The sequence below is a fragment of the Paroedura picta genome, chromosome 11 (genome assembly GCF_049243985.1).
Source record: "Paroedura picta isolate Pp20150507F chromosome 11, Ppicta_v3.0, whole genome shotgun sequence".
Lineage (NCBI taxonomy): Eukaryota > Metazoa > Chordata > Lepidosauria > Squamata > Gekkonidae > Paroedura > Paroedura picta.
Window position 1 is genome coordinate 20,251,166 of NC_135379.1, and position 15,792 is coordinate 20,266,957.

Below are 15,792 nucleotides of genomic sequence, written 5' to 3' on the forward strand. Positions count from 1 at the left end.
TTGAGTTGAAAATAAAAGTTTATTCCCTCTTCAGAACTTCACTAATCTGGAACAAAGTTTTAAAGCTTTTGCTTTGTTGGTCAAATAATATATGCCTGTCATGTTTAGTACTCTGATCAACTGGTCTGTCATGGCAGCTGGCGACAAAACTTCATTTTCAGTTTTCCAGTAGTCCAGTGCCTGTGTGACTTTCTCTTCTATTGTAAGAGCTCTAATGGAAAAACAGACAGATAAAATACTTAGCTAATGCAGTGGGCAGAGACAAATTTTATTCCAAAGTGAAGTACAATGAGCTACGTCTAATGATGCTGCAAAATATTTAAAATACAGCCAAATGAAAGCAATTCAACATTTCCTATGGGAAAAGGCACGTTGAATGTCTCACTAACCTGTTGTTTACAATAGACTTATAAACATCATTTTTAAGTTGTAGTTTTTGACAAAAAAATTCAAAATTTTCAAAGGGTATATTGCTAGCGATTGTCTTCAATAAGCTCTCCAGGATCTTCTCTAGAAGAAAACACATTGCAAACATTACAGCACAGTATATTTCAGTAATAACATTTGTGAAGAGTCAAAACAGAATTTTAAGAAGTGTAGCTCTTTAAAATGTTGAGAGTATGACATATGTTTTAAACATATGCAGAAATAGTAAGCTAGAAGCTAAAATTCAGATTTCTTAATATTCCGAGCGATATCCAGCAGTTACCATAACATATTATTAATTTTATTAATAAGCTTCACTGCAAACCTTCTACAAACTTAGGGCTCTCATAAGAGTGATAAGGTCATATTGTTCAGCAGTTCCCTCAAGATGGTGAGACGTTTATTTTCCATGGCTACAGCCCAACAGAACCTGAATGTGGAGGGCCTGTAGCTTATGGATGTGTAAGGAAAGTGGCGAGTAGTGGGGCCCAGCAAGAGATGGCTGATCCATGGATTTGTGAAAATTTATGAGATTGTAAATCGCAGAACAAGACCGCTGAGGAAGAATTGCTGTGCCAGATCTCAGGTAGGGTTAACAGAACATTATATATTTAAAATATTAGTGTTAGAATCTATGAAAAGGAATCAATTAAACTTCCTTTTAACTTACCATCTCTTTCATCCGCACTTTTTAAGTAGCATGTAATGGTGAGCATTTGTTTTCCTTTACAGACTTCCAGTGGAGGTCTAACCAGAGCATTTCCATCAAAATTTATATCTTTCAATGAATGAAGAAGGTGGATATCACTTGGCAAATCTAGCATCTTATTGTCTGCCAAAACAAGTACATACAATTACATCAGCATTCTGTTCATCTGTTTGGTGACTAATAAGCAACTGCAAGAAGTCTTTGATAAGATGTTGTAGGGCAACTTGTAAATAACCTCTTTGGTTGTTTTCTTCTGTCTGGCAATGTGGATTGTGACTCTCCTGATATCTAGTAGCCAAGGGTTGACTACCTCCAGGTTTGCAGAAAAATCTGACTTTTAAAAAGATGGTATAAACTACACCACCACTAGAGTTGCCAGTTCTAGGCTGGAATATACCTGGAAACTTCAGGTGGAGCCTGAAGAGGGTGGGGTTTGGAGAAATGGGGGACTTCAATGGGGTATAATGCTTTAGAGTCTATCTTCCAAAGTGGCAGTTTTTCCTAGGTGAATTGCCTGGAGATCAGTTGTAAACCCAAAGAGAGTTCCAACCACAAGCTGTAGTTTGGCCACCCTAACCACAGTTAAAAATACCGCTTCAGTGCCATATGGAAGCTTATTATGATAAAATATAAGCAACAAAAATGATTTTGTTACTTATGATGATGATGATTTTATTACCTATGTTAATATATCCTTATCTATTGTTGCTCTTAATATTTGTGAAACAGCCCTGTGGGTGGAGAGTGTCCTAGCTGTCTGAGATGGAATAGGGCCAATCAGGGCGCGGCCAGCAAAGCTGACCGCACCCTGATTGACCCTCCCTCTCCAGCTCCTGCCCTCCTTCTCTGGACTGTAGCCTCTTTGCTCTCAGATGCCTGAGAGAGACACGCAGAGACACAGAGAGCCCTGACAAACCTCAAACAACCTCTGATTACCTGCTATGGCTCCTGCTGCCAGGGAAAGAGACAGAGACAAACTGTAAAGGAGCCCCTTACTGCAAACAACCCTTGCTTTCCTGCCAAGAAGGAGCCCTGATTACCTCCTATGGCTCTTGCTGCGAGAGGGAGAGAGATCCACTCCTGCTGGTGTCCCCTGGGTCCTAGCGCCCATTGCATTCCTGGTTGCAATGGGCTTTCTTGCTAGTAATATATATAATGTGTAATATTTTAAACGCCCAAGGGAAATTTAAGAACAGGCAAGATATCAAGGATGAAGGATTTAATATTCAGTGGCTAATATATTATCAGTCAGCTTTAAGATAAAAGGAAGTAATAAATATACATGGCAGAGCTTAGGAGAAAAGACCAATTCTGATGTCACAATGGGAACAACTATGGGAGAAACAAATTAAGTTCACAACCAATCAAAATTTTTATATCAGATAACTGGTATAAAATGTTTTAAAATGGTAGATCATGCCTAAAGATATTGAGAAAATAGACAAAAATTATAACAGATAATGTTATAAATCTCAGGAAATAGATGAAACTTTGTATCATGTGTGGTGGACTTGCAAAACAAAACAAAATGGAAATACATGGAAGAATGCAAAATGTATTAAAATGTAATGGTTGAATGGACCATAAGAATATGCTTTTGGGAATATTACCCAATAAACTACCAAAACTATTGAAGAGATCTTTATGCAGCAAAATGGAAAAGTGCTCTCTCTCCAAGTTTAGAGGACTAGAATACTAAAATGTCTGAGTATGCAGTTATAGCCAGCCTAATGTCATATTTGAAAAACAGCTATGAAGTTTTAGGAAAGATGGGGAGTCTACTATGAAAACAGTAGTTAAATAAATAGCAAGAAACACACTTTTTAAAAAAATACACCTGTATAAGGATGTATAGAATTAGGAATCATTTCATAATGTGATTTACTTTAGAACCTGAATAGGAGGAAAATCCATATTTAATTGTCGTGTATAATGAATACCAGTTCCAGAATTGCTATATATAATTTTTGTTCTTTTTTCAGTGCCATATGGAAATGGAGAAGGTTAAGGGGGAGGAAAGCAGAGGGGGAACTTGCGAAAGAGAGGTAACAAAAGCAACACTGAGGGGAAAGCCAGGCAATAGGAAATAGTTTACTCCACCATTTAAATATACTGAGAGGTAGCCCATCTCTGTCCTAAGAGGCAGTCCTTGTTCAGTGGCTCTGTTCCATTGGAAGAAAGCTCCAATCTTTCTTTAGTAGAGTACTAGGATACAGGTCAATATCTTTTAACTGGATCAATGGCAAAACTGAATACAACGTATCTGAAGGAAAGTGATTAATCCAGACCCTCTTTCTCTCTGTGTTTTGAAAGCAGTTCTATATGTGTTGTACATTAGCATGTATTACCGTTCTCTGACAATATACATTGACAGATGCTTACCTCTTAAATTCAGGTGCTGTAAATGGCAGAGTGAAGAAAAACTTTTGGGAAGCTTTGTTAAACAGTTGTCATTTGCTATTAAAGTAACCAAAGTTGTAATCTCCCCTAATCCTTTAGGCAACTCCTGTAATTTATTATGAGATATATCAAGTTCTCTCAAGGAACTCAGCTCAGATATCATTTCTGGAAGTTGTTGTAACTGAAGATAAGAAAGGACAGTTTTAGTCAGAAGTCCATCAACCCTTAGCCAGCCTTTCTCAACTTTTTTACCATTGAGAAACCCCTGAAACATTCTTCAGGCTTCGAGAAACCACAGAAGTGGCATGCCGAATATGGTTGAGAAACATAGCTATATACGTACCCACCTGGGACCCCTTCCCATCCCCTCCAGGCCCATCTTTGGCCACTTGGGAAGGGGGCCATATGTGGTCATATCACCTGATAGATGTTTATATATGTATACACATATATGTGCATGTGCACATGCAAGATTAATTAATTAATTAACTCCTACCAATTGAGGACTGCCTTAACCAGTCTCAGATCCTGAACCCATTAATTTACAAGCGATCCAAGAAAATATACATGTCTGCTGCCTCAGAATAAAAAAATAGGATTTTTAAAAATTCAGTTATGATGTTATTCTGCCAACCTTTTTCATTGTAAAGGATTTTTATTTTTCTTCATTGCCAACTGAAAATTTAGCTCTTTTCTTGAAATATCACTGGCGGTTTCCACATGGATCTTTTATTCTGCCTTAACTTCCTTACAGAAGTGCTAGTTTGATATAATCTGTTTGACCGTTTTCTGTTTTTTCCTTACTTTGATATTTTACCCCAGCCTGGTTCGTTATGTTTTTTCTGGAAAGAATGTACCTTTGGACACTGTGTAGAATTGACACCAAACATTTTTTTTAGGTTGTGCTCTAACTGGTAACAACTCCCATGGTCGTCATCGTAAACTATTGTAATATTGTACTAGTGCCCCATTAAGTCTTCAGCCCTTTCCCTTGTAGAGATATAGGACAAATGTTCAGACTGCATATTTGCCCGTTTCTAATGTCGTGGTGTGGTTTACATCTTTTGTAAGCCAACTTGAGCTATCCTTTGATAATGTGAAAGATACAATAGAACTATCCCAATAAATAAATCATGTCAAATTTTTATGCCTTTATAAATGCAAACTTGGATACCAAGAAAATTTTGTTTTGAACTAAGATAGGATTATAAATATGAAGGCATGTACAGCAAATAATTATATAAATATAAAAATAGCACCTTACCTTTAATCCATTTTTTTGGCACAATGTTAACTTCTCCAGTGATGAAAGTTGGCATATTTCATTTGGAAATGATACAAAGCAGTTGTTTGATAAGTTTAAGTCTTTTAGTTCTTGCAACTGATAAACTTCTGAAGGTATGATCTCTATCTTATTTTCTGAAAGATCAAGACTCTTAAGATGGTTAAGAGCACATAATTCACTGGGAAACGAAACAAATTTGTTATGGTGCAAGAGCAGAACTCGAAGAGATGTCATATATTTCACATGTATTGGGATACTCCTTATTGAGTTGTGACTTAAGTCTAAGTAGCTCAGGTTGGTAAGAGTGCATAAGTGTGTGGAGAATGAGGGAAATTTGTTCTGACTTAGATTTAAATACTGCAGAATTGTAATGAACTTAATTTCAGCAGTTATTTCAGAAATGTAATTTCCACTGAGATTTAAATGTTTAAGAGCAATCAGTGCACACAGTCCAACGGGAAACAAAACCAACTTATTGTAACTCATGTCAATTCTAGAAATTTCTGTACAACTTTTTATTTCAATTGGAATGTACATTAATGAATTTCCTGATCCTTCTATGATTGAGAGAGATTTAAAGAATGCTATTTGTTCATCTAAATAGATCAGTTTATTTCTGTTTATGCAGATTTCCCGTAGGTATCTTAGCTTGTGCAGATCACTGGGTAGTTCCTTTAGCTGATTGTCATTAAGAATCAGGCGCTCCAGCATGGTGCAACTACAAAGATTATCTGGAATGCTTTTCAATAAATTTTTCGCAAGATTGAGATTTCGGAGTTTTTGCAAGCTCTCTACTTTATCTGAAAGACTTTCCAACTGGTTATCTTTCAAGCTCAGTTTTTCTAAATCGATCAGTTGAAAGAGTTGTACAGGCAAAAATATAAGCTTGTTGTGCTTTAGTGACAGTTCTTTTAACATTTTAAGTTCCTTAATCTCCTTTGGTAAACTTTTGATGTGATTTCTTGACAAACTCAGTTTGCTTAGATTTGGGAGGTAGCACAGAACCTTTGGGAATATTGAAATACTAGTGGATTCCAAGCACAGTACATTCAAATTTTTCATGTTAATAATACTTTCTGGCAAAATTAATCTGTTCCCACTGACATCTAAGATTTCCAGGTTTACGAGACTTTCCAATGAAGAAGGGAACTCTTCAAATTTGTTATAACCCATCAAAAGACACTTAAGATTCTTCAGTCCTGAAAATTCATAGGGAAGTCGGGATATTTGGTTATGACTGATGTTTAGCGTTCTTAACTCTTGAAGTAGTAAAATTTGTGGAGGTAATGATGTTAACTGATTTCCTTCCATGGATAATATGTCTAGGTTAGTCAACAGACCTATTGCTTTTGGAATTATTTTTATTTCATTCTGGTTTAATTGCAAATATTTTAACCCTACGATATCAAAAATTCCTGTAGGAATTTCCGTCAGTCCTGCAGCATTTAACTGAAGTGTGAAATCATCCACCATAATTTCAGAAAACATACTTAGTGATATCTTTTCAGTTGGTTTAGCGTTCTCAATAGATTGTAATAAGTTTTTTCTGGTTTGCCCTTCAAAAAAATCTAAAGGGATTGTACATAATCCTTCAGCATACATATAAGCCATGAGATCAGTATCCTTTGTTTCAGACATCGGAGTGAGTGGAATTTTTTGTGACATTTCAAGTTTCTCTGGAGAGTGCAGAATATCTTTTTCTGAATCTCTCTGAGAAACATCTTGAGCACTTTCCAGTAGTTCTGTAAGGTTCTTCAGGAATTCGCCTGACTTTTGGTCCTGCTGTCTGCTACTTGATGAACTCTCTGCCATTTCAGAATTTGTATCTGATTGTAATATATCTGGGTTTGTATCTGATTGTAATATATCTGGGTTTGTATCCACTTCAGGAACTTCTGAGATTTTGCCCATCTCATTAGCATTAGAACCAATTCCATCACTTGCAGAAATCTGAGATATTTCCTCCTCTCCCTTTGAAATTAAATTGGCATTCCTTTCCTCTTCTCCTTCACCGGACATATTTTCCAAAATAATGTTTCAGTTGCTACGTTTATAGGTACTACAGTATACTTTCCAGCATTTAGTCAATTAAAAAACACAATAACAAAAATATTAAATGTGCATGGAGTGGATTATTATTAAACTAAACTCAAATAATAGTGAAACGAATCTATGATGTTTAATACATGACAAAATAGTTCGGAGTGGTATTCTAAAAGCTGCTACGCTTAAGGATTACACAAACTAATTTACAATACATGTTAATCATAAGTTTCCCAAAAACATATGCATATTTGAAAATCTAATGAATTAGCATCTTTTAAAAATGTTGATGAAAGTCCCTTGTAGCTATCATTAAATTGATTCAGGTTTCCTGATACCCATATCCTGGATTGAAAGGCAAGCGATTTGTCTTAGATCCCGTTCTGTTTATAGATCTTATTTCATTTTAATGTATACCTTGTAGGCAATATATTTCCTCAAGATCACGCTCACCTCATAAAATTCCTAACTGCCAGCGCATTTCAAGCGGAAGTTCCAGCCTGGTAGAACTGTAATTGGCTGATTTGAAATGACCAGTCCGGTTCTGCTTTGCCTAAGTGTAGCAGCCTTAGAATATGGCTTCAACTTGTGAGCATATTTTTGTCAGATTTTACACCAGACCTTTTCTCTGTTTGACTAGTAGGCACATAGTAGACTTATATAAATTAGTAGGCACATCAACCTGTGGATTATCCAACTAATCTAAATGACTACATGTTGATTTTTCATAAGAAAAATAGAGGGCCTCACAAATAGTCTTCAGACTGCTCCACAGTCTTTCTGGATTTTCATCCTTATAACCACTTCAGGATTATAAGAAACTGTTGTCCCCATTTCTTGGAGATACACAAAAGGCCTGGTGAAAGGCTTAATAATGTCTAGTGCAAAGTTAAGAATGAGGTTACCGCTCATTACCCCCAAAGAAATGCATGAAGGGATCTTAATGCAATGAATTATAATTGTGACAGAAACTGTTAACACCTTACTAGAGCAAGAGCACATCTAGGGTGTCTGGGATCTTTGGCCCCCTGCAGGTTTCCATTAGAATGGCTCATTCATTTCCATTCCACATTGAACCCTCATGGCAGAATTAATCCCTTTTGAACAAAGGGATTACCAATCTGATTTGGACCACACCGCCTATTATGGAAGTTCAGGGCTGTTACCAGATGCTTGATGAAGGGGGAAATATATTTTATATGACTATGACAGGTTACATTAACATCTGACACCATAGGTGGAGAAATCAACCTGTCACTCTAAGAAAGGAAGCCAGTTTAGGTTCGATTCCTTTAACATAAATATCTGGATATTGGGGGGGGGGGGTTTATATTGTCATACGGTTGCCATCTTCAGCAGAAAATGAGCCCACAGGAGGTTGGGTAGGACTTAATGACTCCTTCAACCTCTTGTTACTGCAAAGAACTCCGCACATGCTCTGCTCCAGTCTTGGTAAAATGTGTTTAGTTAATTCAATAGTATTGCTTGTCTGTAAACATCTGTGTGCTGCTGTTGCTGCATGCTTTTCCCTGTATTTTGCTTTTGCCAAACCATTTTCCCCTCCACCTTTGGAATTCGACCTTTTTTTCCTTTTCCCCCCTCCCATTTTCATAAACCAGTTTTTCTGGCTTAGTTTAATACCATTTATTTCTCTGGGATATTTCTCTTAATCTTTCCCCCATGTTCTAGATCAGGGGTAGTCAAACTGCAGCCCTCCAGATGTCCATGGACTACAATTCCCATGACTCATGTACAAGCGGGTTGGTTATAGGGTGTTTTCTAGGGAATGGCCGCTGTCACACCGCTGCCAGCACCGCCCCCCCCATGGCGCAGCACTGGCTGCGCCCGGCGGGAACGGCCGCCAAAGCGGCCGAATCGCACAACCCTAATTCCACCAGGCTGGGGCCAGGGCCAAAAACCAGCTGGGAACCGTGAGTAGATGTTGATCCAAATATCTTAAAACATTGGGGGGATTGTAAGTTACCATTGTAGGGGAGTGCTTCACAGATTTCAGTGGGGGTTACAGTGAATACCAGGCTGCAATCTCATCTGGTTTTGTTGAACAGGATGGAAGAACTGTATGGAACTGATACTGATAAAAAGGCAGAGGTAGGTATACAAATCCTAAATTCAACAACAAAGGCTTACTTAAAATGAAAGTTTTATTTTTAAAAATTATATAAAAAGTCATCTGTAAGCAATTATACAAATGAGGTATTTCAAAAATACATACACAAAAAATAAATTAGAACTAAAATGAGTTTAAGTAAAAAAATGAAATGTGCTGAATTCATTAAATATTGGGCATCATGCAAGGCAGCTTTTAGCGACTCTTTCCATACAGTATTCTGGATGTATAATGATTCTTTTATTTTCAGACTGAGTTATAAAACAAGAGTTAACAAACCTTAACTAAAACATCTGGTTTCCAGCAAGCCTTGTGTATTAAAGTGTGCTTCTGTTCCTGATCTCCCCATCTAACTGCAGCTGAATTACTGAATGCTATCCTGGAAGGTTCCAGAGTTCTCAGGGGCTGTGAAGGACTACCGTATGAAAAGTTTCCAGTATCTCCTCAAAACCCTAGTGTGTGCCTGCCTTCGCCTTCCAATCAGAGAGACCAGTTTGCGGTTACCAGATGGCTACTGTATGGCTCTTGCTCCTGCATTGCCTACTAAAAATTATACATTTACTTTCTCTAGAATTAGGCCCTGTAAAAAAATTGGGTCTTATTTAATATTCGTACATTTGAGTTTATATATACACATTTGTGCTACACAAAATAATATTCTCCAATAAAGAATCCCCCCCAAAATTGACAAGGTAACTGCTATTTATGCAGTAACTGCTATCAATGCAAGTTTTGGAATTCAATAAGTCCTCTGTACAACTCATATATATGTAAGACTTTATAATTCAGGCATTATAAAAATGGTTATAAAATTCAAAACACAGCTATTCTTGTTTCAGTCATTTCTTTCACCAGGAATTAACTGGCTGCTTAATTTCATCAGGAGTTTCACGACAAGACCAGCCTAAACACAAAATATAATTGAAACGTCAGGATTATCCAAACACAAATAACTTCCTGCTTTAAATCACAAGATAAGCATACGATTTTTTAATCTTTACAGCAAATATTTAAGGCTGCAATCCGGAACAGTTACCAGGATGGGAGTTTTTGACTGCATAAAAATTCAAGTCCTTTAAATTTATTCTTTACAATTACTGGCAACTTAATTTAAATTACTATAATACACATTTAATGTTAAAATTAGAATACCTGCCTCAAAGCACTGTTTGATGCATAGGTTAGTATTTCGACTAAAGACTTGCCCTCTTTGGAGAACTTCCAATTACATTTTTTCTCCCCGTTATCCCACACAGGTATTTGAGGTTATCATCTTGTATAACTACACCCCCAAACTAAATTCTGGTGGAAAAGTTAGATCTGGAATGAAACGGACAATTTCTATGGATTCCCCCTTCCTGTTGCAGACCTCTTCCCCAAGTCAGGGTCCCTGATCCCCCAGGAGCAGCATTTTGTGGGAGTCACTGGAGGAAGCCGAGTCTAAACTTAGCCCTCATTTGGACATGATGGACATATCTTTAAACAGCCCGTGGCGCCACGGGCACCACGGACTAAATAATTCGTTAAGCCCCCTTGAGGTGGGCTTTGTCCGTGATGAGGAAGGGTCCGGGTTGGACCCTTCCTCACGACAGACAATCGGAGGGACCATTTGGCAGGCGCAAAGCGCCTGCCGATTGGTCCCTCCGATTCCCAGCCTGAGCAACTGCGAGCCGCGCGCAGCGCGGCTCGCAGTTGCTCCTGGCCTGATGCGGCGAGAGGCGCGAAGCGCCTCTTGCTGCGTCAGCCCGCCGCCCCAGGGAGCCCCCGGCAGTCGCGCGAAGCGCGGCTGCCGGGGGTTCCCTGCCTGGCGGACTGATGCGGCGAGAGGTGCAAAGCGCCTCTCGCCGCGTCAGCCCGCCGCCCGACGGAGCCTGCCTGCCTGCTGCCCAAAGAAGCCTGCTGCCGCCGCCACCAACAACGACGCCGACCAGCCCGCCGCCGCCGTCGGTGAGTCCTAGCGCCCGCTGCATTTAGCTGCAGCGGGCTTGATTACTAGTATATACATAATCACAGAACAGCAGACTATAACTTAGTGATAACAGGAAGGAATTATTGGGGTGAAGGGGAGACTGGGAAAGGCTGCAAGGGGAGTGTATGACAGTACTCTTGAAAACTGCCAGCAGGATCCACTGGAGTGCTTTCATTTTTAATTTTCTGGGAGGTATGCAAGAGCAAGGCAATTGGCTTATTACATACGACGATGCAATGTCAAACCAGAACTCAATCCAACAGTGATTTCTATACCTGCTTGAAACATGACTTCAGTCTGCAAAAACCACTCACAAACCTTAGCTTGTAGATGTAGAAGGAACACCAAACTATTGCTTTATACCAAGCTGGACTCTTGTCTTAAAATGCCTATTGTGTGGGGAAAGGAATATAGACTGGTGGACTAACACCAGTTGCTGATAGACTGCGCTTCCAACATAAATCTCCTTTCCTGAGATCTAAACAGCATTTCTACTTGCCCTAAAAGTGATTGTATGTATAGCACAAGGACAGAGTTATCTGTACACAAATTTCATTAGCTTGCTTACCTGTTTTGTATGCACTGTAAAACTCATTTTGTTTTCCAGGCTATGAATCTGAAAACATGTATCTGCATCTCCCAACTGCCACATGAAACACCCGTATTTTAAACTTATGAGCAAAGCCTGTAATACAAAAGAAGCAAACTGAAAGACAAGAAGAATCTTCAATTTGTCATTAGGCAAAGATTTTCTCCTCAATTATCAATCTTCTTTCTTCTTAGTTTATCAGAAATAGTTGTCTGACATACAGTTTTAGCTCTGGAACTAAAATGGGAAGCAGAGACAGTCTGATAATTTGTAATGAGTAATTGTAACTTAAATGGACACCGGGGAATGGTAGAGGACAGGAAGGCCTGGAGGATCATTGTCCATGGGGTCGTGATGGGTCGGACACCACTTCGCACCTAACAACAACAACAAATTGTAATGATCCCCCCCAAAAAAACCCCCCCGAATACCTCATTGACGGAAAACGAGGCCCAAACCATTCAAAATAATTTGGAACCTGCTACACATCAACATATGAATTCTATTATACTTAAGTTATATCTACTTTTAAAAAGGCGCTCCCCACAAAAGCAGTGTTTCTTCTTTGCAGACTCTGGATATCATACTAATGGAGCATCAAAGCCAAACAAGGAATAATTAAAAAGGAAAAGGCCAATCATGAGCTTGCCTCCTTCAAGTTACTTTATCAACACCTTTGTGCTAAAATTTTAAAAACTGCTAAGAAGCCATTTGGCATGATGAAAGCAGGATCTTAAAATAGGTTCTGTGCAGCAAGCATGTGCCTCTGTTTCATACGCTGTTGTCAGTGTTTGCTACTTAAAATAGCCATAAGGCCAATGAACATACCTTGGTTTCCATATTTAGAAGATGCAGTCCTTTGACATTTACGCCTACGTACACTCTGATGACTTTATGGTTACTTGAGCTCGCTTTTGTGAATACCTGTCCCGTGAAAAAAGCAGCTCCGTAGGTTGGGATCTCCCAACAGTTCTGCAAAAACATGCGCTGCAGGTGATGCATCTCTTTACTCACACCCTCACTAGTACTGAGGCTCTGAAAAGACAAGGCGACATACCCACAAGAGAGACTGCATTAAATCCCAGTTTGATTCTGTTTCTTTAGGCAGAACATAATGAAATTTTTAAGGACGCTCCACGTAACAATTGTAAGGAATTCAGAAATGAAGAAGCAAACTGATCACAAAATGAAATTTTAGAAATCATAAATGATGGATTATCAAATACAAAGCAAAAGGTTTTTTAAAGATTAATACATTTATAGTACATTTATAGTACTTAATCTTATCTTATTTAAAATAGATTTTAAACTGGCACCACAGGCAATGACTTGGATCTAAAACAGCATTTCTGGAACTACAAGGACTTCTGGCCTTGGAGCATGATTCTTCCCCACCCCATGGCAGTCCCCTAATCCTGTACTTGTGGAGTCCCCACTAGCCAGCCCAGGAATAATATTTCAGGAGGCATTTGGGACTAGTGATAGGGGCCCTTGCGCCTACAGATTTGCTAGTCAGGATGTGATTCATGCTATTCAAGCTCAAATGTATTTACCATCTTTCATCATCAAAAATAAAAATCAAAGGCTAGATAATCAGTACTAGACACTATATTTGCACAAGAGTTGACGGGTGTTCTCACCTTGTACTCGTGCAGTATTCTATTTGTCCAGTGTGGTGCTTTACTTTTTAGTTTTGTCACTGGTACTATAGATTTTAAGTTTTCGTCACTGGAAATAAAATCACAAATATTGTCCATTTTTATTATACTTTATATTATTATTATTATTAGTTAGATTCATTTCCCGCTACTCCCCCTAGGCTTGTGGCAGGTCATAGTCCCCATTAAAAGACTTTAAAACAATCCCAACATGGTTGAAGCTCTCATTATTCCCACCCCTACTATCAGAGCGGCAGGGAGGATGGGGAGGAGATCTAACCTACTAGGTCGGGGGGAGATACTGACTCTCATTCGCTGGCCCCGGCCTCAACCAAAAACCTGGCGAAAGAGCTCGGTTTTGCAGGCCCTGCGGAAAGCTGGTAAATCCCGCAGAGCCCGCAGCTCACCCGGGAGCTCGTTCCACCAGGTAGGGGCCAGGACTGAAAAGGCCCTGGCCCTGGTCGAGGCCAGGCACGCTTCTCTAGGGCCAGGAACAACCAGGAGATTCTCCCCCGCAGAGCACAGAACCCTGTGGGGGGCATAGGGCAACAGGCGGTCCCTCAGGTATGCGGGTCCCAACCCGCATATGGCTTAAAGGTCAAAACCAAAACCTTGAACCTGATCTGGGCAGCAATTGGCAACCAGTGCAGCTGCCTCAACATAGAAGGCATTCATCTTTTTTGTCCCCAAACCAGACCCTGGGGTGCAATGGAAAATCACACACCTACTCCTATCTGGTTCAGCAAGTTGTCCTTAAATTCAGCTGATTGTTGGGGAATGACAGAATGCCCAGTCAGCAAAAACTCCAAACAGCTGTGGGATGCATTATGTACCTGAGCTGCTAAATGTATATTGTTTCTTACACTGCAGCATCCTTATTTTATATATACCTCATCTCTATCACAAGGTACAGCAAATATATCTAAAATAAAATACAATGCAATAAAATGTAACTATTGTTACAAAACAACTAACTAAACCTTCCATCAAAACCAGCCAACTTTTTACCTGTTGAGCTCAGTTAGGTTAATTGTGTCACAGAGATTTGTTACATCTGAGCAGTATGTATTTAAAACTTTCAAGGGCAGTTAACTAACAGGAAAGTACTAAATTTAAAATAACCACAACATAAAAACAGTACAAAACATAACGTTAAAAAAAAATTGGTGGGTAGAAGGTCAAGAAAATAAGGCTTTCGTTTCTGGGGATCTGAACAACAGCAAGAAAGGGGCCAAACTGGGCCAGAGAGTATACCACAGCCATGATGTCACCGATGAAAAGCTGTTGTCCAAGGGCTGCTGGTCACCTGGGCTCTACATGGCAGGGTAACTCAGAGCAGAGCCTTTGAATCTCAATGAATGGGCAAAATTGTATGGGGACAGTCAATCCTTTAGATACTCTAATTGCAAACTACAGTACACAGAGCTTTCTATATCAGAAACCAGGGACGATATTTAAATTCTCACAAGGTGTTTTTATCAGAATAGTCAGCTAGCTTTCCTGAAGTTTCAAGTATTGGTGGAATACAGCAAGTCCTATAAAAATATAAATTGTATTTATTTATTATTTTATTTATATCCCTCTACTCCCATATCATGGCTTGTGGTGGACTACAACCATAAATATACATTTAAAAAAACCCAAAACAATAATAAAATCCCTATAAAAATCTACCACCCTCCACCCCCGGGCAGTGAAAGTTTTCCTGTTCAGAACTCAAGGCCAACTAGCATTGCCTCCTTCTTGATTCGACTGCTCTACTTCAGCTGATAAGAGACTGGCCTAAAGTAAAGAGGGATCCTTCTCCAGGTTTAATTGGCTGATAGTCTATGCCAAAACTTTGGGTGATCTTATTCAATGGTCTTAAAGGTAAAGGTATCCCCTGTGCAAGCACCGGGTCATGCCTGACCCTTGGGGTGACGCCCTCTAGCGTTTTCAATGGTCTTACACGGATACAAAAAACACTACAGAACACCAAATTAAAACTCCTTTCCATGGACTCAGGGTCTTCTAAGAAATTAAGTTATTCAACAACTTTCCCCTGGTCTCTACACTATACTCCAAGCTCCATAATAAAATAATTGATCAACTATGTTGAAGGCAGCTGAGAAACTCCACAAAATTTTTAAAGGCACTCTGTTATCAATCTGAAATGCAGCTTGTTCCAAACTAGACCTGAAGTGAGACCAAAAAAGCTTGAGGGTCATCCAGGAAACCCTGGAGCCAATAAAAATGCTTCTGTCCTGTGAATTCTTTAGTTTTTTTTAGTGTGTTTGTTTTGCTGGCAGTGGCCTTCATTACTCTGTGTGTCCTGATTCACCAGATGAAGATAGATGTCCTAAAGGAACTCATATAATGCATTCAGAACACGTCAAAAGAAAATAGTACCAAATTCACTCACTTCAGAAAACCCTGTTTGTGTTTTTTACTTTCATAGTTTCCATAGACTATTTGCAGCAGAAGACTTGCAAGGGTTATCAGCTTGGCATCAGGTGAGGTATAGAAGCCTTTCAGCAAATTGTACCTGGCCTCATCGAACAGGATGAGAATAGCTAGTGGATCCTCAATCTACAGCATAAAAACAA

General features: G+C 39.2%; 2 protein-coding genes and 1 long non-coding RNA gene across 6 annotated transcripts in view; 1 reads left to right on the forward strand and 2 right to left on the reverse strand.

Annotated features, from left to right (window-relative positions):
- Positions 1–7,356, reverse strand: LRRD1 (leucine rich repeats and death domain containing 1). 3 transcript variants are annotated; one of them, XM_077303853.1, is made up of 6 exons: positions 7,317–7,356; positions 4,800–4,998; positions 3,518–3,716; positions 1,097–1,258; positions 390–510; positions 1–211 (listed from the first exon to the last, which is right to left on the reverse strand). In XM_077303853.1, exons 1-6 carry the CDS (start codon positions 7,319–7,321, stop codon positions 31–33), a joined length of 867 nt encoding a protein of 288 aa, XP_077159968.1. In that variant the 5' UTR covers positions 7,322–7,356; the 3' UTR covers positions 1–30. The 3 variants fall into 3 exon arrangements, with proteins under 3 accessions (XP_077159968.1, XP_077159969.1, XP_077159967.1); XM_077303854.1 differs by having other exon boundaries at positions 7,281–7,337; XM_077303852.1 differs by having other exon boundaries at positions 4,800–7,347.
- LOC143820711 (uncharacterized) lies at positions 518–9,487 on the forward strand. Its single transcript, XR_013225471.1, has 4 exons — positions 518–1,012; positions 1,159–1,270; positions 3,118–3,180; positions 9,351–9,487. It is a non-coding gene; the product is annotated as an uncharacterized LOC143820711 (long non-coding RNA).
- Positions 9,012–15,792, reverse strand: part of KRIT1 (KRIT1 ankyrin repeat containing) — a 22,195-nt gene continuing 15,414 nt past the window's right edge. For both annotated transcript variants that reach the window (XM_077303855.1, XM_077303856.1), the window contains exons 13-17: positions 15,609–15,775; positions 13,190–13,277; positions 12,378–12,584; positions 11,529–11,645; positions 9,012–9,895 (exon numbers count right to left, since the gene is read on the reverse strand). In XM_077303855.1, coding sequence (XP_077159970.1) covers positions 9,827–9,895; positions 11,529–11,645; positions 12,378–12,584; positions 13,190–13,277; positions 15,609–15,775 — 648 coding nt within the window. In that variant the 3' untranslated portion in view covers positions 9,012–9,826. The remainder of the gene's footprint in view (positions 9,896–11,528; positions 11,646–12,377; positions 12,585–13,189; positions 13,278–15,608; positions 15,776–15,792) is intronic.